This window comes from Urocitellus parryii, unplaced genomic scaffold (genome assembly GCF_045843805.1).
Source record: "Urocitellus parryii isolate mUroPar1 unplaced genomic scaffold, mUroPar1.hap1 Scaffold_59, whole genome shotgun sequence".
In the NCBI taxonomy this organism is placed as follows: Eukaryota; Metazoa; Chordata; class Mammalia; order Rodentia; family Sciuridae; genus Urocitellus; species Urocitellus parryii.
The window spans coordinates 866,129-893,435 of NW_027554094.1; the positions used below are offsets into that span (position 1 = coordinate 866,129).

Here is a 27,307-nt window from a genome sequence, read left to right on the forward strand (position 1 = left end):
CATTAAGATGAATAAAATTATGGCTTAGCTGGTAAATGGATGAACTGCAGAATCTCATGCTAAATGAAAGAAGCCAGACTCAGAAAGCCAAAGGTCAAATGTTTTCTCTCATATGCAGAAGTTAGACCAAAATAAGGGGAGACTCCATGAAAACAGATCTGTAAAGTAGAAGAAGGGGCTTCACAAGGAGGGACAAGGAATGGGAAAATGGAGGAACAGTGGAATGGACCAAATTATGCAATGTACACAGATGAATATACCAGAGTGAATTCCACCCTTTATGTGTATCTATAAAGCACTATTTTTTAAAAACTACAAATAAATAAAAGGAACACCAGTAGAGTAGAGTAAAGGGAACAGAGTAGTGGAAAGATGGAGAGGGAAAGGGTTAAGAACTGGGGGCTGAATTGGAACAAATTTTATTCCATGTATGATTATATAAAAATGAACCCCAAAATTATGTATGGCTTTAATGTACTAATGAACTCTTCTATGTACACTGCCCATTTGTGTTTAGAAGTTCTGTTTTTAAACACATTTGGACTAAGGCTTTTATTAACCAAACAAGTTTATATAGAATGCAATTACAGGAATCATTGCAGAACACTAGAATTATAAAATTACTAAATAGAAAATGACGTTAGCCTTTTTTGAAGCCTTTCTTTTGAGGGCTAGAAGATCTGTACAATCTGAAAAACTACATTGAGATTTCCTCTCATTCCAGTCAGAAAGGCAATTATCAAGCATACACATAATATTAAGTGTTGGTGAGGATGTGGGGAAAAGGTACACTCACATACACAGGTGGAAATGTATACTTACAGGAAGTGCAGATGGGTACGTTTGTGTCCTGGTAGGGGCAATAGGCTGGAACTCAAATTCTCTGAGTGACGAGCACATAGATACTATTTGTAAAATGGTCATTTTTGCAAAAAAACTTAAAAACTCTTCAGCATAAGGTTGTTGTGATATTCTAACAACCAAGGAGTGCATGTGTACACAATTTATTTGACTATTGCAGTTCTCGAAGGTATCACATTTGACATTGTGAGATATAATGTCTCAGTGCGGGGAGGGAAAAGAAGAGTAAATTGTTATAGAAGCTCTGGGACAATATAAAGGCTAAATATTTTTGTTTTTCTCTCTTTGGACAGTGTCCATTTCATTTTTTCTTTGAAAATATTCCCAAATTAATTCACTCAACATTTTAAAATATTAACTTTAAACAACTAAGTGTTCTTTTTATTACAATTACATTGTGGGTATTCTACTAGTTCAATAACAAAATTAAAACAAGATCTCTTCTGTAATGCAAATATATTTATTATGCACTTTCATATACATAGGGATTTTTGCATAATATAATACAAGGAATAAAATAAAACTTTTACAATGTGAAATTCAATGTACATTTTAGGCTATTTACATACCCCAAACCAAGGGAAAAATAAAAAGAAAGCATTTGTCTGCAACTATATCTGCAGAAAGTGTAAATGGAGGACGTCCAGCAGAATGAACACCTGCACAGCCAAAACACGGAGAGGCTCTGACTTCTGCTGTCGAAGGAGTGGTTTTTGGTGAGGATTCTGGGTGGGTGCAGACGAGACACTGGCTGTGCATTGTAGTAGACACTGATTTCTGGTCAATTTTCCTCCCCAAACCTTTCCTAGAAACATTAGGTTTTCATTTTTCATTCCTGTACTTTCTCACTTCCCGTACCATCACTCTGGCTTCAGGGATGGTGTGATGGAATGCAATAAAAATGTTTTAAGCACATGGCATCCTAAGTCATGGAGTAGCAACAGCTGATTTACAAAATTTAAACTTTTTAATTTCAAAAATAGCTATTTAGGACCTTCATATTTGCAGGACTGTTCCTACTTTTTAATGGAGCAGAGGCCATTTTTCACTTATGGTCTGAACTCCCCCACAGAAACAAATAAGTGAAGCAGGGCGCCTCCGGCACCCTTATCATTCTTATAACACTGAGTCCCTTTCATTCTATTCCAAAACATCATTTATATAAAAAACATCCAGAGGAATTCTTAGGAAAATCACATTTTTCCAACTGGCTCCCTTCCTACCAACTGTTCCAAATGTATAAAGGATGGATGTGAAGACATTTAGCTCCTTGAAAAATCCCTAACACAATGAGCCATCTCTTTGCCCTTTGGCCACGAGGTGCAATTTTGTAAAAACAATAATATTAAATAAATACAATTTCAATAATTCAAGGTTAATAGAAAAACTGGCAGCTTTCAAGGTTCTCTTTCTGAAGAAAAATACACCTAATAAGAAATGAGAGCTTTGTACTTTAAAGTGATGCAAATGTACTATATGAGACATGAGGAAAGTCGGTTCCAATAACAGCATGTTGGCATTAATAGCATCATTGACACTTTTAAGGCTACTTTGCAAGAGTCCTATTAAGTGTATTTAACATATGTCCCATAGGGACAAGAGTCTGATACTTGAAACATTCACATTCGAGTTATCAATATTGCCATGTCACCTTAATTTCAATTGAACTTCTCTTCTCCTTGCTCTGATTATGATTTATGAATGACACAGGCCAATGGGTCGTACTGACTTTAAAAAGCAAAAGCAAGAAAGCCTTACACACAGATTCAAGTGGGAAACATTCATCGTCTGTTGTACATTTCTGTTCCCATGAACAAAGCATTGCATGTGTCCTTCATCTACGATGACACCACTGATCTCTGTGATTCAAATGTTTGAAATATTTTTTTCTTCAGTAGTAGCAAAGGTTTTGTGCTGTCTCCAAATTCTCTTTCCTCATTCCTCTTTATCAAGATCACAGAATTTCTGGGGTCTGTAGGACTAACAGGACTCACCCAGAGATCCAATCCACATCTGTGGTTGCCAAATCATTATGCTGACCTTCCCAGACAGATGCACGGTCCCTCCACTCTGGCCCCACTGGTGTCGAGGGCCTCCAGGAGGCTAGGGCTGTGGGTCACATGCTCATCGGCACCAAATTTATTTTCCTTAGTCACAGACTTCTCCCTTCATCTTGCCACCTGGCCATCCTGAATGCAACTGCCCAAAGAACATAGGAAAGAGCACATGGATAGGAAAGTGCAGATCCAACCATTCTGTTAAATAATAAGAAATACGCATGTGCTATGACAAGGTTACAGGCATCATCCATGAAGGACTGACAGAACACACCACAATCATCACCATCCAACTGAGCCAGGGCATGGACCCACTTGATTCTGAGAAGGGCTGTTGTGGTCATGCAGTGATTTAAAAGTAGAGAAGCTGAGAGAGAAGCCACATAAACCTTCACACGATAAATTACATTTTGTTTTGCTTCAAAGAAGAGATGAGGGTAGTCAATGAATTGTTCAGGGATCAAAAATTCTACCCTCAGACGAGAGACAGGTGCACCTCCCTCTGCGCACACATGCGACTGAGGCATGACTTTGTCCCTGAGAATTTTCATGCCTTGGGAATGAGTCTGCGGTCTTGGAGGTGGAATGACAGCGAGCGGGAGGCAAACAGCATCCCGTAAGGAAATGGAACTCTGTTCTGCCGACTTGTTTGCTCGTTTGGACACTTTGGGCCAGACATAGGGAGCATCCTACTGGGACAATCCAGATTTAAACTACATGGAGCAGCTCCCTAAACTACTAGAAATTATATACTGTTTGAGAATCTGTCAAAAAAATTTTTTTTTCACCAAGATGTGGCATTCATACAGAAACTCATTTTAGCCAATGCTGAAGGGACAGTGAACATAAAACAGTTGCAAGATTCATTTTATTGAGTGACATTTTAAAAAATACAGGAAACAGGCCACGCACTACAATGCGAATGTGACCGGAACACTGCGCATAAGGTTCTTTTGCCACAAAAAAGAAAATAAATACAAAAAACACTGCCTTTCATATATATTTGACCATGGCACATGCACATTTATCAAATCTTAACTTAAAATACTTTATTCAAAATTGTTTTCAGCTTTATCAGGGAACTGTAGTATACATCTGCATCTTTTAAAAAAGTGCTTATTCTGTGTAGTGAATACAAAGCACACAAAATGAAAGTTCTTAAGCACAGAGGGTTACACTGAGAAGGCAGCCTTACTTTTTAGGCACATTACAGTAATTAAGGTAACTGTATTGCAGATAGCACATTCTTCGTTCTCTCTCAGCACACCATTGGCGGTTTATGTTCTTATCCCGGAAGGTGAAGAGCCACTCCAACCACAAAGCCTCTGACTCTCAGAGCAGGAACTAGGCAAACATTAAATAAGAAAGAGTGAATGTCCACATTACACTTACCATGAAACTACATATAGTTTTAAGACTCTATATAAGAATATGCATATCAATCTAACTATAAATATTTATCACATAAAGTACAAGTTTAATAATCTAAAGACTCATTATTTAATTTAAAAGGCTCCATAATACATCTACCTTAGTTCATGTGGTTTACTGTATTTAATATATGTTTATACTTGTGCCTTTACAAAAGACGAGAATGACAGCTGGAGGGCTGTACCTATTTTTAAAATAAGTTACAGTAGAGAATGAATTATCTATTTTATACAGATTATTTTTGAGTGACATTTGCCTGGTCATCCATAAATTCAAACTGAAGGATGTTTATTATTGGAAGATAGTCCCAAAAACAAAAGAAGCAAGAAAGAGACTGCAATTTGCTAGAGTATAATTTTGCTAAAGGAAGAAAATCAGTTAAGCAAAGTAGGATCAATGTAGCTTAATATGAACCAGAACAGATTTCTAATGAAATCTTCAGATTTATCTCCAACATGGGAAATAGGATTCTGAAAAAAATATCTGTAACATAAAAACTGTAGACCTATTTTCCCACCAACTTCCCCTATATAATCAACAAAGTAACTTTTGTGGGAAGGGGAAAGATTTTACAATTAAAAAGTACTGTTCTACCTGAATACAACGGGCTCCACACACCTACCTTGCCAACCATACACTTCCCACCTCTCAATTCTTTGCTCAGTATGTGAAAATATGACTTTGGGAGATTCTCAAGAGATCTGTCATAATAACAAACTACCTTTTACTGAGTAAACTTCTTTCTGAGTGAGGAACAGAGTTAGTATTGGCCAACTATCTACTATGCATTACAAACACTCTTCTTCCAAGCAGCAAGATGAATATACAGAACAGCCTCACCTATCAACATCTCCCAAGAGGGGGTAACTGAACACGCAAGGCATGTCCACTTCCTCCTGGAAACTAGACTGTTCAGACACTAATCCAGGGACATAAGATAGCAGTGGGCAGAGCACTAACCCTCCCAGAGCCTACAATTCAGGTGGGGACACCAACCGAGAACACAGTGGGAGAATGAATGTGGCTGTGCCAGGCTTATGCGCTGCTGGTCACCTGCAGGGAGGGGGGGCGGGGTGACATGTGGGGAGGACTCCACTCCAGGGGGCAGGGCAGGTCTGGCTGGGAGACTGGAAGGTGGAGTGGCCCTGAGGAGGCAGGGGAGCACCCAGCCAAGGGAGCTAACTTCGGGGTGCAGATACTTTAGGCCGACCAGGTCCCACCTTTCACAACGGCGTTTCCTTCTTGTAGTTGAACCTGGGGTCGGCACCCTCGATCTGAAGCTTCAAGGCTTGCTTAAGGCTGAGTTCCGTGTCTGAGGAGGGATAGCCCTCCAACACCTCGGGGTGCCCTCAGTCCTGCATTGTCCGTGGGACTGGCACCCTACCAAGAAACACCTGGTTGCTCTGGAGGTGGTAGTTGGGGTTGGTCAGGATCCCGTTTCTCCTCTTCTGCTCCCCACCCTGCTGGTGGAGCAGGAGCTGCTGCTGGGCGGAGGGCACCAGGCTTTTGCACTGGGCGTCTGCTGGTGTCTGTTTAGGGGGCACACTCCTCCCAGACTTGGCTGCGGGTCCTCTCTTATCAAACTGGGTCATTTCGTACTCTAAGACCTTTGGCTGTGAAGAATTGCTCTGCTTCGCCATTTTCCCAGCTGACCCGGATTTGCTGGAATTTTCCGATTCCCCCCCCCCTTATTTGCCTTGGTGGACTTCAGGCTGGGCTTCACTTGACTCCACTCGAACTCACTGCTCGGGGAATTGTGACTCTGTCCCAGGGACTGCGTGGTGGAGGACAGGGACACGATTGGCTGGCGGCTGCGTCTGCGCGGCAGCGAGTGCTGCTGGATCTGCTCCGTGAAGGACAGGCTGTGGAAGCTGTCCATCGGCACTGTCTGTGCTGTCACCTTGGAGGAAGTCGTTCTCAAAGAGGAGTTTTTTGAGCTCTTCAGGGAATTGTTGGACATGGAGGACTTCTGCCGGTACACGGTGGAGTCGGGAGACTCCGACGGCGAGCTGAAGGCGTGTGCCGGCCCGTTGGGCAGGCCGCGCAGGGACGGCTGCGCATCCCCGCTGCCGGTGCTGCTGGAGCTGTTGGACTTGATTGTGAGCGACTGCATTTTCGAAGACACCGACTGGAAAGGTTTCTGCTCCATTGTGTGAACAGGAGATGGGGAACAGCCGTTCAGACTAGAGGCACCACATTTTTCTAATAATTTAATGATTTGAGAATGTCCGTTTTTGGCTGCAACACGCATAGCTGTGCGTCCAAACTGGTCGGCGTGGTTAGGATCAGCACTGTGCTCTAGTAAGACCTGGACCACATGGACGTGCCCCTCCTTCGCGGTGATGCAGAGAGCAGTGGCACCCTGGTTGCAGGTGTGGTCCACCATGGCCCCATGCTCCATCAGCAGCTGCACGACTTTGACGTGGCCCTGCCAGGCTGCGGACTGCAGAGCCGAGCGCTTCTCGTTGTCCACAGCATTGACGTCTGCGTGGGAAGCAATGAGCACCTGCACCATTTCCATGTGGCCCTGCCAGCAGGAAACGTGGAGCGCTTTCCTGCCCTCAGCATCACTCGCCTCCACGTTTGCACCATTTTCTAAAAAATACTCGGCCATTGTCAGTTGGTTTTCTAAGGCCAGGATATAAAGCGTGGGCCTGCCATCTGCGTCTTTGTAGTTCACATCAGCGCCGCGGCTGAACAGCAACTCGACAATGTCCCTGTGTCCCTCTAAGGCAGCGACCCGCAGTGCATTTCTTCCATCGTAACATCTCTGATCAATGCTGGATTTATTCTCCAATAATATCTGAACACAGTCATAGTGACCCTCTTGTGAAGCCAGGATGAAGGGGATCCGGCAGTCGTGGTCGATCTCGTTTGTTCTAGCACCTTGTTCAATGAGCGCCTCACATATTAACCTGTGACCTCCAAAGGCTGCCATGTGCAAAGGGGTCCAGCCGGCATCGTCTCTGTGATTCTCGTCCAGCCCCCTGTCCAGCAGAGTGCGTACCACCTCAACATTTCCTTGTGCTGAAGCTATGCTGAGGACCGTCCTGCCTTCACTATCAATGTCCACAGCTGCACCCCAAAACAGAAGTGTGTTTACTACTGAAGCATGACCCATGGAAGCTGCTGCCAGCAGGGGTGTCCGGCCATTGTTGTCTGTGTGATCTACATCAGCCCCTCCCTCCAGAAGCAAGTCCACCACATGCACATGTCCTTCATAGGCAGCTACCAGCAGTGGAGTCATGCCGTCTTTGTCACAGTGATCCACTTCAGCACCTCGGTTGATCAAAAGGCTAACGACAGATGCGTGCCCTTTACTTGCAGGCACACAAAGTGCAGCAACAGAGAGCGCGGTTCTGCCATCCACGTCCTCGTGATTGACTTCTGCTCCGTGGTCCAGCAGGTGTTCCACAATCTCTCTGTGTCCCATTTATGCTGCCGCGATCAAAGCAGTCCTATCTTCATTATCAGCTTTGTTAACCTCAGCACCGTGTTGTAGGAAGTTGAGAACAATATCCTCATGGCCTCCCCATGCTGCTGCTCTCAGCACTGTTCGACTGTCAGCATCGGCACAATCCACTTTTACACCAGCATAAAGCAGTGCAGACACGATCTCAGTATGGCCGCCCCAAGCCGCAGATCTTAATGCTGTCCAACCATCTTGATCAGTGTGATTGATATTTGCTCCACACCCAATCAAACAATTAACCACCTTGGTATGACCTTGTCTAGCAGCTAGGTCCATGAGCATCTTCTATCTCTAAGTCTGCTCCCCTAGAGACAAGCAAATTCACCACATCAAGGTTGCCACTGTAGGCGGCATTAGCCAATAACGTTCTCCCATTTGAATCGCACTGATTCACCGAAGCTCCATTATCTAATAGTGTCCTGATAGAATCCTCTCTTTCCAAGGCTTGTCGGACTATGCACGATGTGCGATCATCCTCACTGTTGACGTGAGCACCAGCTTTAACCAACAGCTGCAGCACTTCTTGTTCCTTGGGTATTGAAGTGGACAGAGAGTCTCGGACAGGCATGCCATTCCATATCATCCACAGGGCTAATTCAGCTGTCTCCAACTGCAAATTTGAATTAATTAAATGCAGTGCGAATTCTTGTGCTTCCAATGGTGTCAAATTCTTGGCTTGACAGGTGTAGCTCATGGCCAGCATTCGGTGTCCTTCTGCCGCATTACATAAATACTTCTGAGTGCAGTGCTTCACGTCCAGAAGCCACTCAACAAAGCTATAGTGAAACAGGATCTTAGTATTTCCCAGTCCATCGACAAGAAGTTTGGAGAGGACATCTAGCTTGCGCTGAAAGTCCTCCAAGGTCAAGGACATATTTTTGGTCCATACTGCATGATATAACTCTGTGACAGTCAAAGGTCGACAGGCTGCAAGAATGACATTCAAAATTGGCTGAACCTTTGCAAATTGTTTTCTTACAAAAAGTCTCTGGCAAAGCCAGAGATACAGACCATTCAGAGTTCCTGGGATGTCACGAATCTCTCTTAACATAATAAAATTTTCCAAAACTCCATCTAAAACTCGTTCTAGATAAAGAAAACATCCACTGCTTTTAATGTGCAGTTGATTTAACATCTCGGCAGTTTCTTTCGTGAGGTGCTGCCGCAGAGCTTCCTCCTGGTCTAAACGATGAAGAATGTACTGCTGCACATCCTTGAAAATGTATGCCTTCCTAAGGTCATCCAAACTGATTTTTCGAAAACCTGGAAGAACAACAAAAAAGCAGATGTCTTCAGTTGAGAAGTATTATGGAAGCAGCCTTATCTTTAAAGAGAATGTTTTCAATTTACAACAAACTAATAAAAAATCAACTAATTAATGCTAATAAATCTATTAATACATGGCAGTATGTAAATCAGTTTTCTTTTCTTTCTGCAAAAACACATGGATGACAGAAAAATAACCTCATTTTCTCATTGGCAAGTGGCTTTTAGTGGCTTGAGGCCTCTGGACCCCACCACAGGAGCCTCACCAAGCATCACAGCCTGACATGCTCGAATAGTGCCTTTTGAAGATGTTCTAAACTTACTTCCAAATGAGGAGGATCAGACACACAAGTACAGTTTGTTTTTACATGATCTTTTTCATACAAATCATGGATATAGCTCCAGCATATACCTGAAAATACATTAGCCTCAACTAAGGGGTTGAATATTTACACCCAATTAGAATATCACCTGCCACTGCCTCTGAATTACATTATTTTACACATTATCAAATTAACATAATTAAAATTTGGACTGCCAATAAACAGCTTGAACTAATTAAGATGCAACTTGGTCAAATTATGCTTAAAACCTTTAGCTTTGTAGTAACAAAGCCACGTAATAAAGTTCAAATCAACCTAAAATTACACTAGTTTCAGCTATTTAAAACTTTAAGTTCTTTAAAGGGCACCATGATTTCATTTTGATCATGATTTTCATTCATGATCTACAGACATGAATTCCTGAGACAACTGTATATTTGCCTTCCAGAAGAAGCAGCTGCAGAGCACATGAACTTGGTGAAGCAGCAGTGTGACCAAGTCTGCATTATGAAGTACCATCCCAACATCTCCAGGGAGGAGCTGCATCCAGTCAAGAGTAGAGGCCACAGCCTTCAGAGAAGCTGGGATATTCCAGCTGAGAGGCCCAGGGGGTTTGACAATCGTGGTGGCAGCAGCAGCAAACATAAAGAAGAAGGATGACCCTGGGACTACTAACAAGCCCCGATTATGGGGTTTGGGGGACTGTGTGGAAAAAGGAGCCCAAGCAGGCCTTATGTCTGGCTTTGCCAACAGGACAGACAGAGAGATCACGGAAAGATTAAAAATTTGATTTTTAGAGAAAACTGTTAGACAATTCTGTGATACTAAGCTTTAAGTATTTAGATGAAATGGACATATTTATTAGAAAACATAACCTACCAAAATGAAACATGAGGAAATAACAAATTTGCACAGCCCTAAATCTATATAAAAAAAATAGAATCTATGATTTTATATACACACAAGTGATCATTAAATCCTCAACAAAAATAATCTCAAAACACAAATTTTACTTATGGAAAAAAAGACAACACTACTTAAACTGAGGAGGAGTTAAAACATGCCTAGAAATTTACAGCAACAGGCATTCACAGTGAAATGAGGTGATAGCCTCCAAACCCTGTCCTATGTGTCTGGGTGCTTTTGACTTCAGAAATTCATTAAAAACAATTTAAAATTAAAAAGGAAAACACCTGACACATCACTAATAAAAAATGTACTAAAATAGTATCCTATATGTTATACAGTGTTTTAAATACAACGTGCTGAACCTATGGTCTGAGTCACAAGAATGATCATATCACCCATTATGAGTACTTATCTCTAGTTCAAGCTAATTAAGATCTCAGGATTAAAATGTGACATAATTAAAACAACCCAGGCTCAACCTCCACAGGAACAGGTTTGGCAGAATGGCGTGGCAGGAAACAGTGCTCTGTGAGAGTCCACTCTTCAAGGAAGCACTTGGAGCACTCACTACACATGCCTTCCCTGACAGCCCTGGGCCACCAGAGTGCTTATTTTAAAATGAGGAAGCTAAAGCACAGAATAAGTAGAGAACCAGGATTCTAATAGCTCTTTTTGACTTTGAAGTTTGCTGTTTTGGTGAAAATAGGAATAGAAAGTTTTGAGAGGAAGCGAATGTTTGACATGGAGATAACAGGGAGGAAACAGGGATGGAATTAATTACGTAGAATAGATGCAAAATGTTTGCAATATGAAAAATAAATCTTCCTCAGATCTAGACATTGGGAATATGAATTCAGAAGAAATTAGGCTTGTCATTAATAAGAAGTTATTTATTAATTAAAACAGAAATATGATTATTAATCCACCAGTTAAAAAAATTTTAGTTAAAGGTACTAAAATTAATAACGTTTTTAATTGTGACTTTTGACAAATACACATGTAATCCCTGATTATGAACATATACAATTTAGTATACTGATATTAAAGCACTTTCAATAATTACAAGATGAGGCTGAAAATGATCACAATTTCCGGAGGAATAGAATGTGGGCCACTTTGCTACTGAGTCACTTCTGCTCCTGCTCAGGGGCTGATTTTATTTGGAGGTGGTGAGTGGATCTGCACCTCTGCTTAGAAACTGATGCCCACTGCAACTGCCACATGTCCCCAAGAGCACCTGTAGCTGGGGAACATGAAAGTCAAACCTGACAGTGGGACCAAAGGAAGCTAAGAGAATTCCAGTATGTAACAGATAAATCAGGCAGCTATAAAAATAGCAATTAAAAAGACAGCAAAAAATAGCTAACAGGCTCATGAACGTTAAATTTAAAAAGCATGAAATCAAACTGGTACAAAGCATAGGCTCAACTAGGTAGGAACACTAAGAACTAAGAACACAAGGTGTTAGAGTGCTCAATCAGTGTTTTATCTCCAAGTGATGGAATCAATGCTGGTGTATGTTGTCATTTAAAATGTTTCTATGTGGGCTGGGGATGTGGCTCAAGCGGTAGCTCGCTCGCCTGGCATGCGTGCGGCCCCGCTTCGATCCTCAGCACCACATACCAACAAAGATGTTGTGTCCACCGAGAACTAAAAAATAAATATTAAAAATGAAAAAAAAATAAAAAAATAAAATGTTTCTATGTAAGCATGGGTCACTTTTATAATCAGAATCAATATGTACAAAAATCTGCAAAATATTTTGTAAGTAAATTCTTGGTGTTTTGAATGGGCTAATTCTTTCAATTTGCCAAGCAACAGTAAAGGAAATCAAGAAGATGCTGAGAAAATATGTGGTCCAACTAATCATTTAAATCCTAGATTCCTATTTTGCACCACTTAGGACAAAATATCCATATGAATAACATAATCAAACATAAAAGAATATGTAATATAAAGGCTAATAATTAGCTTACATATAACAGATTTCAAAATAATTATTACAGTTTTTAAAAACTGAGGAAAATAGTTACAAAGAATAAAAGCATATGAAATAAAAACCTTAAAAATAATCAATAACAAAATCACTACCTTCTTGATAGAAAGATTAACAAAAATGATAAAGAAAAAAAAGACAAACTGATAAATAAATGAACAGTTAAACAGTAAACAAGAAGTCCAAATAAAATAACATTTTTCACGTGGCAAGTTAACAAGTACTAAAAAAAGATGTAACTCAATACTGGTGGAAATACAAAGAAAGCAACACACATACTTTCAGGAAGGAATATAATATGGTCTTTTCAGAAAGCAATTTTATGGTATTTATTAATAACCTCAGTAATGTTCTTAACTTTTACTCCCAAATTAAAAATTTACCAACAGCAGAGGTGGTAAATGTCCACACAAAGCCCACCATTTTTAACAATTAGTATACTGGGGAAGAGAAGGGAGGATAGGTACAATCTGACTGTAATCTAGCTCCACCTGATTCCTAGTTCATTGCTTGTTCCACTAAACACAGTTGAAAGAAGATACTTATTTGCAAATCAAGGCATGGCAGTTTAGTCCCAAGCTCTGTTCTGGAGGTTGGGGATCAAGGAAAAATTCCTGTTCTCATGTTGACTATATCATAGTGGAGAAGACAGATTGCTAAGTAAACAAGTATAAAATATAGACAGATTTTAAACAGTAATCGGATATATGAAGAAATAAAACCAGATAGTGAGTTTATGACCATGTAGCCGGGGAGAGAAGAAAACTAGAATAGAAATACAATCAGAAGCTCGTGTGCAACTGATATTTGAGTAGGGGTCCAAGTAAGAAGGCGGTAAGAAGTCAAGGGAAGAACATTCTAGTCAGAAGAATATCAGTGCAGATGCCTTAAAGCAGATAAGAGCGGATCTGCAAATAACAGATGTTGGCTGATGAGCATGTAGAGAAATGGCAAATCTCATGTTATTGGTAGATGCGTCAATTATTTCAAGCACACTAGCTATTATTTGATAAAATTAAGTAGCGTTCACAATGTATATGTTCTATGACCCAGCAATTCCAATTCTAACTTTAAATAGATTTAAATCTTTAGCACATGTGTACATGAAGCCATATACAAGCACATTCCTAAAGTAGTTTTTGCAATACAGGTTGAACATACCTTCTCTGAAATGCCTGGGACCAGAGTTTTTGAATTTTGAATTTTTTCAGGTTTTGGACTATTTGAATGTACATAATCAGATATTGTGGGGATTAGGACCCACATCTAAACACAAAATCCACTTATGTTTCATACTGCCTGAAAGTAATTTAATATAATATGCTTAATAATTTTGTTGATAAAATGGTTTCATGGTGTAGAAGTTTCCACTTGTGGCGTCATGTCCACATTTCAACAGCTTTTGGATTCTGGAGTATTTCTGATTAGGGATGCTCACTCAGTGACACTGGAAACAATCTAAATGTCCATGAATAGTATAATGGAAAAACAATAGAAGATTTATTCCCAGGAAGAGATACTAGGTACCAGTTGAAACCAATGACCTAGATTTATGAACAGTAATAATTAGAGTTCAAAAGTCACTGGCTAAATATGTGAATAAATGAAAATAATAGCAACATTCATGAAGCACTTAGTATGTATTAGGTAGGCAATATCCTAAGTGCTTCACGAGTAATTTGTGATTTAACTTTATGTAATTTCCACTTTGTAGATGAGGAAACAGGCATATGGAGCATTAAGCAAGTTGTGCAAGGTCACAGAGCTAAGCACCTGGTAGAGCTGAGATGGTACATGGAGTGTCTTGTAGGTGTGAACTATGTAAACACATAGTATAGACATGTGGGCTAAAGAACAAGAGGAGACAAGGGCATGGGAATTCAGGCCAGGGGCCTTCAACTCCCGTGTACATGCTCGGCAGGTTGTGTGATATCAGGGTTAGCCATTCTCATTTTAACCCTCAATTCTTATCAACACCCCAAAATAATGGCTCCCCTGGAAGCCTGCAGTGCTGCACTGGCAGCAGGGACCTGAGGCAGGAGCTGAGCTGGAGCGAAGCTGGTGATAAAGCCACTGAACTGATGAAGGAGAGTCTGCCATGCTGCCAAATGCTCAGAACTGCTCAAAAATGACACCGCCCATTCGTCATGACCCCAGTCAGTGTCTGCCCAGCTACACCCAAGTCCTGGGAGAGGTCCTTTGTTTACACTCCTTCACCTCCCAGAGGGCACAGGAAGCATGTCATATGATTTATTGGCATGATCGTGACTTTGTTAGGGTTGGTTTAAAAAGTACAAAGATCAAGAAAAAAGAATAGAAATGAAGAAAACCATCTTCATTATACATTATATACTCTGTTTTCTCACTTATCAAAAAAAGATTAAGAGAAAGGAAATATTTCAAGTGACATCCTAAAGGGTTTTTAACTGTCTCTGTTTAGACACCATGGAAAACACTAGAGTGACTGGCATTGAGCCTTCACTACTCTTCAGATGCTAGTCTAGTTCAAAGGACATCAGCAGGGAGGCAGCCCCACAGGGCCGGGGCAGTCAGCATGCAGGATGTGCCACCGTCCTTTACCAAGCAGTTAGGAAGAGAGTTCTGCAAAGAGTAATGCTTAAGCAGCTTTAAAACATGCCACAGACTGTCTTTAACACGCCTGTAGAAGGGTACAGTTAATAACAGTGACAGAAGGAGCAGGGGCAACACCCAGATTACCAACTGCACACTTCACTCTCGGAAGAAAACAAGTGGTTGCTGGTCAGTAGAAGCATCGGATGGCAGTAAGTAAGTATGCTTACCAGTAAACATTTTAGGAACAGCCTTACTCTGTTTTCAGGCAGAACGGAGAAGCAGGAGCCACGGTGGGAAGAACTCATGGTGACCAGCAAGCAGTTCCGCGACAGTCCCAGATAAGCTGGTGGCAGTCTGTTCTCCTTCAGTGACATTGCACCCTTCATCCACAGAGTCCACCAGCAGAAACAGGCTCTGCTGAGGGGGCTCCATGCCCAGGAGTGGGAGCAGCACACACCTGCAAGACACCACAGCACATCCGGAACATTACTGGTGACAATGTCACATTCAGTACTCAAACAGTAGTAGTACCAATACAAATGTTTACAAAAGACTGTAGGATAAAATGTTTAAACATGTTTAGGGCAAAAATGTTATAAACGTCAATTCCTTACTTTAAGTAGAATACAGGTCCTAAATAGCTGGCGTTTCCAGTGATGTCACCTTCCACAGCACAGTGTACTTGTGTGTGAGAGTGAGACCCAGCACAACCCAGGAAGGCCTGGAGGGACGGGGAGCCTAGAGTTCAATATTCCCTTCTGGATTTTGAATTGGTGTTAAAGTTTGAATTATCTATGACAAGGGCATAAAACGTGTTGCAGAGGAAAACAAAACAAAGCAAAGCAAATATTCAGACCACCGTAATAAGATCAGCATCAAGGCTTCCACAGAATTTACATGTGTTTCATTTCTCTCATGAGATGACTGCATGTGTATAACAAGTCACCACAGTTATTTTAAAGGCCTGGAAGAAGAGGACTATATTCTAGGTCCAATTTGATATTTTCAAATTGCAAAGTAAAGAAAAATGATTAAGTTTGATTCCACCGAGTAATGTATTTCCTACTTCTGCAATTTATATTGCTGTTGAATGAAAGTTTTTCCTAAATAAAACAATGCTCATTTGCTTTCAGCAAATATTTACCTGAGGTGTTTAAATGCCCAATGGGGTGCTAAGCAGGTAACAAAGTGAAGGAGACACAATCCATTCAGTTACGAACAACAGAAATTTACAAATTGTATTTTCTACAATTCTCTTCTCAATCCTTCAATACCCTAGACACCAAGATCCAACTTTTCACCAGGCAAAAGTCAATGTTTCTAAAACCCCTAATCCATTGTAATAGCATCACTCAAGTCCAAACTCCTATTCTTTCTCCCCCGAGCTACGAGGGTGGCCCACCTGCCTCTATGGCCCCTCCAGGGAGTTTCTACTGTGCCACTCACCCTTCCCCAGGGACTCCAGCCATGCATGGCTTTCCTTGGTAACCCTCACCAGACAGCTGCCCCAGCCTCCTGTGTCTGGTCTGCATACCCCTTCTCTCATGGACCTGGCTTCTCCTTGGTCTTCAAGGTTGAGTCACTTTCTATGGTCAAATCTTTATTAAATGCTGTCATGGCATTAGTGAGTCTTCTTCCATTGCACTTACTAATATGTAAATAAGAAATGATCAACTCTAATTTTCTATGTTAGCAATTCTATCACTGTTTATCATATCAATGAGCACAGGGTATTGAAGTTATGTGTCTTCCATCCCAAACTGCCAAAACATCATTACTTAGGACCTACTGTGAGCACCATGCCAAGCTCTGGGTGTGTGCTGAAGAGCAAAACTGCCTCAGTCCTGACCTGCTCTGTTAAATTTTTGTGGTGCTGGGGATGGAACCCAGGGCTTTGTGCATGCTAGGAAAATGCTCTACCACTGAGCTCTAACCTTGATCTCATGACCTTTCTACTGTGGCTCCCCAGGTAGCTGGAGATACAGATGTGCTCTTTTGATTCTTATAGTTTAAAGAAAAAATGTCATTAAGTAAGTTTCAAATTAAAAATCTGATAGGTGTGGGAAGGGGTCAGGGGAGCTGGGTGTGGAGGTTGAGGCTGGTGAGGTCAAAGCCAGGAGGGGGGTGAGGAGGAAGAGCAAGGGTCAAGGGTTGGGGGCACACAGGAAGGGGGAAGAAAACCTAGTTAAGGCAACAGCACCTGCATGGGCTTGGAGAAAGACCCTTGAGCAAAGCGTGAAGAAAGAATTGTGGAAAAGAGTGAGTGCTGGGCTCTGTAAGCTTTTCAATGAAGTGTGGACATGACCCTAAGGGTTCTAGAGAGCCAATGTTGTACACAGGCAGGTTCCCAGGGCTCAAGACCATCTTCACAAATCACTGACACCGTAGATCTGCATCACGAAGGAAAGGCATTGAGTAGAGAAGATGCTACTTTAATATTTTAAAGCATTAAGTGCCAGGCGCGGTGGCACACACCTATGATCCCAGCGCCTCAGAAGGCTGAGGCAGGAGGATCGTGAGTTCAGAGCCAGCCTCAGCAACAGCCACGTGCTTCTCAACTTGGTGGCCTCTGGCCACCGCAGAGGAAGAGGCAAATCGTGGTTAGGGACCAGCCTGGAAGGATCCTGGTTAGGGCTCAGACCCACCTGAGGTGGGGGCAGCTGGCTGGCCACTTGGCATTGCGTCTCCCAGCGCCTCCCCCCACACAAGGGCAAGCCCAGTTTCTGCACTCCGCACCTAGAAGGGACCTCTGCTTTTGAATGAATACATTTTAAAACATCCCCCCCCCCTTTCAAGACTGAGAAATTTGGAAGTCGTGGCAAGGAGTCCTAGCTAAGGAGCATCTGCTTGAAGCCTTCAGGTTACCCAGTGACTTGGTGAACACGTGAGTTAATTGATCACCCGGCGTTGTATGTCCCTTGAGGTACCCAGAGAACTTGGTGGAGGAAACAAAGCGACACCCCCATTTCAAACAATAACTTTTATTTTATACTTCTCTATACTTTGTAGCAAAACTTTTTTTGCTGAATTTAATTTATAATAAAATTTTTAAATTACATCTCTCTCTTTTTTTAAAATCAAGGCTCTTTTATGTCAAAATCTTTTTTTAACTATATTTTAGATTAACATTTAACATCCCCCCCCCTTGTGATCTATACCACTGGATATTCAGGTATTACTGTATGTGTAACAGCTAAAACGAGAGAGGAGGGAAAATAAAGGCAGTGGATTTGAAAGATGCATCAACAACAGCAGGTAAAGCTAACCCCTCAGTGACTTTAGCAGCATTGCTTCTCACACCTTTTACCATGATGCCAGAGTTGCCACAACCCCTTCCTCTCTCCCTCCTACCCATAAAAATCTAAAGCCAATAATCTGTCATTTTGCTTTCTGGAGGAGAAATGTGCAGTGGAAATGATCAAAACAAGATACTGTGGAAGAAAGACGTGAGCGTGAATTATTCACCATATGCTTCCCACGTGGACATCTCTCTTGAATTCATTCCCCTGGCCTTCTCCTCTCCTCTCTTTCCTATTCGGAGGAGCCCATCATTTTTCATGTGACTAACATGATTAATATAGTAGGTGGCCCAGGGCTGTTCCTGAGATTCTTTTGCCAAAAAAATTAAAAATTAAAAATAAAATGGGGGTGAGTTGCCGTTTTCATATTTTTGTGTGAAGACGGACTAAAGCTGAGGTCCGATTTTGGCTGTGCTTGCTCGCTCACTGATTGGTAACATTTGGCAAATTAAAACACAAGAAATCAAACGAAATTAGAAGAAAAAAAAAGAGAATCAGGATTTCCCACAATCCTATTATGAATGTTTTTTTTTTTTTTTTTTCAGCATCACAGAGAATCACAACGTCCCCAAAGAACGAATGGATCTTCCTCTCGATTTCCGGGAGCATGGAGTGAGTGTGGGTGGGCGCGGAGTGGAGCTGGCTTAGAAGGAGTGCCAGGTCGCTAAAGCTGCCGAGAGAGACACCAGGAGAACTGGGAGCGTCGGGAGCAGGGGCCCCGCCGCCCCGTTGCCGCTGCCGCAGAGTTCGAATAAGCTGCCTTGGATGTTGAGGTTTTTGGATTCTTTTCTCAGTTTATCCCACATATCTTTCGCCCCTTCCTGGCAATCCGTCAGGGCTGTGACCGTGCAGCTGTGGAAATCCTCCTAGTATCTGGCGAGGAACAGAACAAAACAGAAGAAGCAGGATCATTTGGGGGCGCGGGGAGGACCCTGGACCTGCACCCTGGAGACTCCCCCTCTCACGGCCTCCTCGCCCATCTGCCAGGGCGCGCCCCTTCCTACCTGCTTGCTGCAGCCCTGCCTCTAGGGCTGCGCCAGGTCGCGACTCGTCGTCAGACCTCGGCCCATGCCCGAAGCGCTGTCAAAGCGGCTCGGGCGCCCCTTCACCTAGGTGGCTCCCCCTCTAGCTCGCCTGTGGCGGATTCGGCAGCCGGGTTGCACCCGCTGCAACTGCGCTGGCACACCTCCGCCTTCGCCAACAGATTGCTCGCCCTCCTTGGGGAAGGCTGGGAAAACAGTGCGAAGCCTTGCAAGCTGCCGCCCATTAATGCCTCTTAGCTTGCAAGATGGGTTACTTGCTCAGGTATGGCCCTCCCCTCTTGGCTTCTCACATTCTGCTCTCCCTCGCCCCTTCTGTCTCCCTCCTCCTCGCTGTGGTACTCTCGCCTTCGCCCTCCATCTCTCCCACTCCCACCCCAACCTCCGCCTTTTGTTTCCCGTTTCTCCTCATTTTCCCTCTCTTCGGTTTCCCCTTCCCTCCGTTTTTCTTCTCTTCGGTCCCCCTACTTCCTCTTTCTCTGCCTCTCCACTTGCTTCGGTCCTCCGAGGCCCTCCCGCCTGGCCCTCCACAGTCCCGCGGCTCAGATTCCATCCAGAGACTCCTGCCTGCTTCTGCCCTGCCCAGGTAGGTGAGTGGTAGTGCTTGGCACCTGGCGCCTGCTCCAGGGCTTTCTCCCGCTTTGGCAACCCCCAGCGCCCCAGGCCTGCGCGCTGCATGCTTCCTATTCCAGTCTTTCAGGTGGGCTTAGACCCCAGAGGTCCTCGCCCCCACCGCCTTCAGAGTGTAACGATGCCCACCATTGCCAGCCTTCTAGGACCCGGCTCTTCGTCCTCCCCTTGCTGTCATTTCTCGCAGCAGAGCTTTTAACAGCACTTCCTCCTCCCAGGCTGGGCTGGGCTCCTAGCCCCGCCCCCACAACCTTCATCCAACCTTTCTTTCTTTTTCTTTCTTTCTTTCTTTATTTTTTATTGTCCCCCTTTCTTCTGAAAACCCAAAATAGGTCCTGAAACTAAATATAATCCCAAGCCGTGATCAATTCCTGGGGCGCTGTCTCCTTTCAGAGCTGGGTCGATCTGTGTGTCTCGGTAACTCCAAGCTGGCTCCCACTTCACCCTGGCCCTGGGAGTCAGAGAAAACAGCAGCAGCCCTCCAGGCAGTTTGGTTATATGTACTCCTCTCTCCCTCTTCTGTGGCCCGCCTGGACGGTAAGCATGTTGAAGGCAACCATAGTGTTTGATTTATCCTTATTTGCACTCCCACCCTATCTTCTGGCTAATAGGGAAGATATAAATGTTTGTTGGGTTGCCTTGGTTCAGACTGTCTTCTCATGACCCCTGTTGAATCTCTAGTTTATGAGGACTAAGGAGGGCAGGGTGTAGGACTTTCAGGATTGTAATACATAGCAAGATTTTGGCACACCAAGAAGCCCAGGGACAGCTCTCCTGCGGAGCTCCTGTGTAATTGCACCTCCCAAAGGATTTCTAAATTACTGCTTTCTTTATGTACCCCAAGATGGGGATAGGGCCTTCCTAGAAGAGGGACACTCCTAGAGAAAAAAAAATATTCACTTGGGGCTGGGAGAGGTGCACTTTATCCTGTTGAACAATTAGCACCACCAAGTGAATGAGGTCTGGGCCCAACTATGGCCTGCAACCTCAGGGAGGGGCCTTCTCACTCCAGGTTTTCCAGGACCAAAGTCCTGCTAAAATATTTAAATAGCTTGAAAGTTCCAGAAAATGGCAGAGGCATTGGTAATTCCTTTATATGTAACCTTGGCATGCCTTAGGAGATACATTCTTACTTTTAACCAGACATTTGGAATTAAGTATTTGTTCCTACTCTGATAAGAAGGTAGCAGCCACTTAGCTGCTGTGGCTCCAGGTGGGCAATAGGATATTCAGGGAAGTATGTAGCATGATTGACCTTCATTCAGTTGTAATTGAAATAAACTCTTCCCAGTTAGGGAGAGAAGACTTCTTCACAGTATAAAAAGAAAAGCCTGGAAAATGGTCATTTCAAAGTCTGGGAATAAGGGATACCTCTTGCCTTGACTGTATCGGAAGGGTCATTATAGAGGTGGCAGAAAGCAGCTGTTTTTGAAAAAAATAAAGGCAGTGTCTGTTGCAGAGTTTGGGGAAATTTCTAAGGTCTGCAGCAAATTTCTAATGTCCCAGGTCCGCTGCAACAGTGCTGTGCTGGTTACCTCATTTGCTAGTGGGAGCAGACTTTCTAGCTAATATCTCAGAAAACACCGCTGGGCCTGGCCATGAAGTCTCTCTCCCCTTCCTTTGGACCTGCGCCTTCCGCAATCTGAGGAGACAGTGCAGATAGGGAAAGGGGTGGGAAAAGCATGGAGGATGGCTACCTCTAGCTTAGGAAATGACTACAAACTTAGCACAGTCACCAGACAGCCCAGACATTCTCCTCTTGGGCAGTCATTGCTATACAATAAAATATTATTTCAGCCCTTCTCCCAGAAACTGGAAGCCAGGGCCTCCTTACTTGCACTGCATTTTCTTGGTGTGTTTTGAAAGGGCCATATATCACTGAAAGTGGAGATAATAGGCCAGTGACTATAGCCTCTAGGTAAATCTAGAATTACTCCCCAAAGGTCCTCAAACCCAAACCAACTGTTCAGGGTATTCAGCAGGTCACTTATCCTTGAGAGAGGTAATAATTAAAGTTTGCCTCAAAGCAGAGATTCTGCTGAATGAGGAACTGGTAGCAGGGTTCCTTGCCCCAGGCCTTCTCTCAGGTGGACTGGGTGCATGCACCTCATTGTGAGCCCATGAGGCTGCTGGGAGCTGGGATCAGGCCGCTGTGGGGGTTCTTTCTCTGTAGTCCACCCCAGGCTCTGGAGTTTCCTAAACCAGAGGACTGGGCCTAGGGACCAGAGGGCTTGTCCATAGGCCTGGGCCTGGGGGTGAGAGCCAGAAGGCAAGAGTGCGCAGATTTACTCTGGCACTGTATGCTGAGCTCAGGCGGGGAGGTGCGGCACTCTGACCTCAGCAGCGCCCCCAGAAGAGAACCCCAGCGGACCAGAGAGGACACTTATGTGCACAGGGTCTTGATGTTCGTCTTGTTGTCCAAGCCCTGCGGGTAGTTGGCCATACTGTCGCCCAGCTTGAGCAAACAGTCCGAAAAGCCCTTAAAGACCGCATCACACTTGCCTGCTGCTCTCAGGGCCTGCACCAGGTACGCTGCGGGGGAGGAGGGTACACCGGTCAGCAGCGCCTCGACCCTGCCCTGATGCCCCAAGGCCCGCCCGGGCGTCCCCGACTTCTTGCTGCCTTGCCCCATGGAGCTGTGTCTCTCATGGCCCAGCCTCGGGAAGCACCGATGTCAAAGGTGACCTAAAGACTTGGCCTGGGGATGGCCGGCCAATATCCACTCAACACGACTCTGGTGCGCAACGTCTGTGTGTGAATGGATGTGGGTTGAGTGGGAGAGAGGAAAGTCCATTCCTTCCAGCTCCCTCCTGAATCGCGCTCTGTATCTTTTTCTGTTTCTATCGCCCCCCCTTTTCTCACCTCCCTCATCTCTTTTATTTCTCTGTCTCCTCACTCCCTCCTTCGTCTCCCAACACTCCCCCAGCAAGCCCCGTCACGTCTCTAGCAGTGTAATCCTCCATTCCTGAGGACAGAGAGAGGGGGTCTGGACAACAGAGTGCAGGGGCGAGGCTAGCCTAGGAAGGCTGACAGACTTGGGGGCAAGCATTGGAACCCAGGCCACCTCCCGCCAATAGCCCTTGGGCGCGCGGTCCTCGGTGGGTGCTCAGAATGAATGGATGAATAAAGTCTCTGGAAGCCACTGGAGGTCACCGAAATGGATTGTTTCATTATAAAACCGATGCCTACCGTGGAATCTGTTCCGCGAGAGACCCTTGGATGCACTCGCTTTTGCCCCACAGAAAAAGGCAGTTTACATTTCTCAAGACCCAATGGGATTGATTTGTCCCGGCAGTCAGGGCCACAAGCCAGGCCGGGGAACGGATGTGTCTGCGCAGGTGGCCCCAGGTCACCTACACTATCTCGGGTTCCCTGCTTCCTTCCACCTCTTCTGTCCGCCACTCACCTCCCCACACACCCTTCACATCCCGGGAAAGGCCCGCCACCACTCGGGACAGCAGCAGCGGAATTAGACCTTTCCTCTCCAGGTCCCAGACAGGCTGCTGAACACCCAGCTTTCGGCCTCCTGGGACTTGCGGCCTCTAGCTCCAAGTTGCGTCAGAGGGTGGGGGGACGGGATGCAAGATGGGGCAGCTGGAGAACAGGAGGAGAAAACCCGGGCGACACAGAGTTCCTTGCTCCTGGACTCAAGTCCACCAAACCCCGAGGCTCCGGACCAGAAACAGGCTCCAGGCCTGCGGGCGCTGCGGTGGCCATTTCTTTCCACCCTAAGGCCAACGAAACCAGCCTGAGACTGGATACCTAGCGGCCAGGAGCACTTGGGGCTCCTGGAAAGCGCTAGAGAAGCCCAAATCTGCGCGGTTGGGGCGAGGAGAATGTAGGGTGGCTCGGCCTCTAGCTCCCAGGATTCGGTGCGCAAGCCTCCTCCGCAGTGTCCTGGCCATTGCCGCTCGCGTGTGAATGTGTCCCAGGAGGATGGTGCACCTCTCCCCCCGCGCACACACTCCCCCACGCATCCTCTTGTCCCCGAGCGCTAGGCCAGACGCAGACCAGGGGGAAGGTGATGGAACCCACAGCAACCTCTGAGAGCTCACGGTGTACAAATTGCTGCAGGAAGAGCGAGGCGGGTCTTGCGTTTTATAATCCGGAACGGGAAACGCTGGGGAAGGGACCAGGGTTAACTTCGACCTCAGCTGGAGCAGATGCGTAAACCTTCAGAAACCTCCACAAAAATTAAATGCCCTTCCTTGCGACTACAATAATAGCAAATGGAACACTAACAGTATCTCATGAACTAATGAATATTTGTGATAATAAAACTCAAAGTGGAATCAACCCTATGCATCATCCTCTTCTACGTTATGCACAGCATTGCAGAGAAGAAACAAAATACAGACCACTCTCCCGCTCTGTCCCAGGTCTCTCCTCACTCCTTACCTCCACCCCTAAAAATTCGGTGTCGAAAAAGAGGCCCCTAAGACGCACTGACAATTTTTAAAACGGGAATTGGGGCTCGCTGGGGGCGGGAAGCGTTCTGTCACGTTATCTTTCTAGGTGCTGCTATAGAGAAGACCCTGCAAACCGTGAGTGTGTGCGTGTGTAAAATAAGAAGTCGTGAAATTTTCTGTGTTTTGCAACTTTGACTCCTTGGGCTCTAGCCTGCACCAGGAGGCCAGAGCCTGTGCACGGGGACAGATTTTGCAGGTGCACGCGACCCTAGTAGGTCGCAGACCGTGTCCCTTGCAGTCCTTTCTGAACCCGGTTTCTGCAAGTTTGGGCAGGCGACTCGGGCTCCTTCTCTGTCCTCCTATGCGTCCCTGTCTTGTGCGGTTTCCATTCGTTCATTCGTTCGACCTCTCATTCATTCCAAACTTCCTCCCACCGCATCTTCATTCGTTCACCACTCTCTCCTCTTCTCCGTCCCTCCCCAACCCCCACTTTTCTTGTCAAATGTCAGTGATTTGGGACAGCTCCCAGGCATGAATTAATAAAGACTGAGGCTCTGGTGCAGGAAAGGGCAGACATTAGGGAAAAAATACGTTCAACTTCAACTCCATAGCCTACAAGTGGTCATTTTCAGTCTGAGGGTCATGTGTTCAAAACACATCCCTCATGCACAACTGCTTTTTAATTTTTTTTTAATCCTCAAAGTAAGGTTATTTCCCACTGAGAAAACAGCACAAACCTTCTCGGATTAAAACCCCTGTCTCAAAAACAATTACCTCTCCTGTTCCCTAAAAATTCTCTGGCTAATTGCAAAATGCCACATGCAATTATTTGCAACATTTAAGGGATTTGCTGCCTTTAGAAATGTTCTTTATTTATTGCAGCTCTTTGAACTAATGTCAGATATTCAAATCAACCAGACTGGAAGCATTAAGTCATTCCTTAGAATTAAAGGAAAACAGCAACATCCTGCATACACACACACTAACATCCTATAATGTTCTTGGGGAATAAAAACAAAACAAACAACCAGATCCCTCAAAATCATGTTAAGTGCATAAAATCCCATTGCAAAGAATCAATTTTAATGTCCAGAGAACCCCAAATTCTGTGTTCTCCACATTTCTCATACAGAAAAATTGTTTTGTATTCTTTCTCTTGCCCCGAACCAATTCCCTAAAGCAGCCCCCACCAAAATACTGCAAGGATTTGTCTGCAAAGAAGAATGCTACAGCCTGAAATCATAGGAGATAACAATTCCCTCCATCTCCAAAAAAAAAAAAAAACCGTTTGAAGAGTTTCTATTTTTTTCTCTTGTCCATTCTATTAATAACCTGCTTCACTTTCACTTTTAGGCCATGTTAATTAATGTTCTGAACCAGCATCAAAAAAGGAATTTTTCTAATGCCTGCTCCCATAATGTTTTCTGCATTCTGGATGGAAAAAAAATGTAAACTTTAAAAAGCCCCATGGCAGTGTAACTACAACTCAACATTCCTTAACATAAAATGGTGACTCAATAAATCCGTCCACAATCAACCCCAAACAAACAAAAATAACAAACACCTGACATGACATATTGCAAACACTTCTTAACCATTTCCTATGTACAAAATGCAGACAGTGTTGGATAAAGTAACAGGCAAACGTGTCTCAAAAAGTATATTTGGCTCAGTTTACCCTCCTCAATGGTAAGCATAAAAAAATATGTGATCTAGAGTTCCTGGTCGTTCTCGATTTGCTTCTGAACCGAGTCTGCGGTGCCCGGTGTAAATGCTGCAGCTAGGATATGGGGGGAGGGGGAGGGAAAATGACAAAGTTCTAAATGCAGCAGTTTGAGCGGAGCCCTGGAATATCTTCGCTTTCTGCACATAAAACTTTCCAGTCCTATCTGGCTAGCCATCTTTTTCCTGAATTCACCTTTCGACCCTTCAAAAATAGTATCTTGCAGTATCGCAGGAGCCGATGCATTGCCCCAGAGCGCACCGAACCGGGTCTAACCCCAGATAGGAAAGCAAAAATTGATGGGCGCTTTGGAGGAAAACGGCGAGGGGGACGGTGGACCTCCTCTGGAAAAACCACCGCCCGCCAGCGCACAATTTTCCTGGAGAACGTTTGGAGTCTCTTTTTCTTTAGAAAAATTCAACCCGGGACGCCCAAGTCCTCAGGAGCCAACGTCACCCCCTCGGGGTTCTGCAGGTTTCTCTGCACCCCGAGGTGGCTGCAGGCCCAGCTGGTCCGAGCGTCTGCCCCTCTGGCAGGGACTGGTTGAGAGAGCCAGTCTGGGCGACCACTTACCTATTCGCACCGCGAGGATCAGTGAAATGTATCTGCCATTCAACTGAAGTCCCATCCTACGTTTAGTCAAACCATTTGCGACCGCAGACCTTTAAATAGTTAGTTTAGAGAACTTGGGGGAAAGCTGGAAAATAGGCATTGCCAACAAGTTCCGAGGGAGACTTTATGCGCCGGGAAGGCAGAGGGAGGAGAGAAAGAGAGGGAGCGAGGAAGAGACCGAAAGAGAGAGAGGTGGAGAGAGAGAGAGGGAGAGAGTAAGAGAGAGAGTAAGAGAGAGAGAGAGAGAGAGAGAGAGAGAGAGAGAGAGAGAGAGAGAGAGAGGAAGAGCTGGGAATGGTTCACTCCATTAGGAGGGGGCGGAGGAAGTACAGCCTCACGCCCACGAGCAGGCCTAACATGGGGGATGACACGGAACGATTTTTTTTTTTTTAATATAGACACCTTAGTAGAGAATCGCCATTTATAGTCATCAGAAGCTCAAATTAATCAGATATCTCCAATTAATGTGGGATCCGAACGAAATCTTGTCTCCTGGGGGTGACCGCTTCCCCCATCCCAGCGACCGCCCCCGCCTCCTCCTGGTTTGCTGGGTCCCTCCAACCCCGCCCCCTCCCTGCGCAGAATGGGGGCTCCCTCTCCCCTCCCCGCCTGGAGCCGGGGAGTCCTGGCGCGCCTACTCGATTGTTTCAACCTGCTCCCCCTCCTGCAGCAGCTACAGTGAATCCAGCCCCCTTCCTACGAAGC

The 27,307-nt window shown here is 44.7% G+C and overlaps 1 protein-coding gene and 1 pseudogene across 1 annotated transcript; both read right to left on the reverse strand.

Moving 5' to 3' along the window:
* Positions 1-5,572: 5,572 nt before the first annotated feature.
* Positions 5,573-15,339, reverse strand: LOC144252779 (ankyrin repeat domain-containing protein 50-like). The gene is given in 4 exon segments (XM_077794887.1): positions 5,573-6,034; positions 6,037-8,092; positions 8,094-9,084; positions 15,117-15,339. Coding segments are annotated over 4 exon segments (3,714 nt in total). The 5' UTR covers positions 15,322-15,339.
* Positions 15,340-18,832: 3,493 nt separating this feature from the next.
* Positions 18,833-26,618, reverse strand: LOC144252784 (neuritin-like; annotated as a pseudogene).
* Between the last annotated feature and the right edge of the window lie 689 nt (positions 26,619-27,307).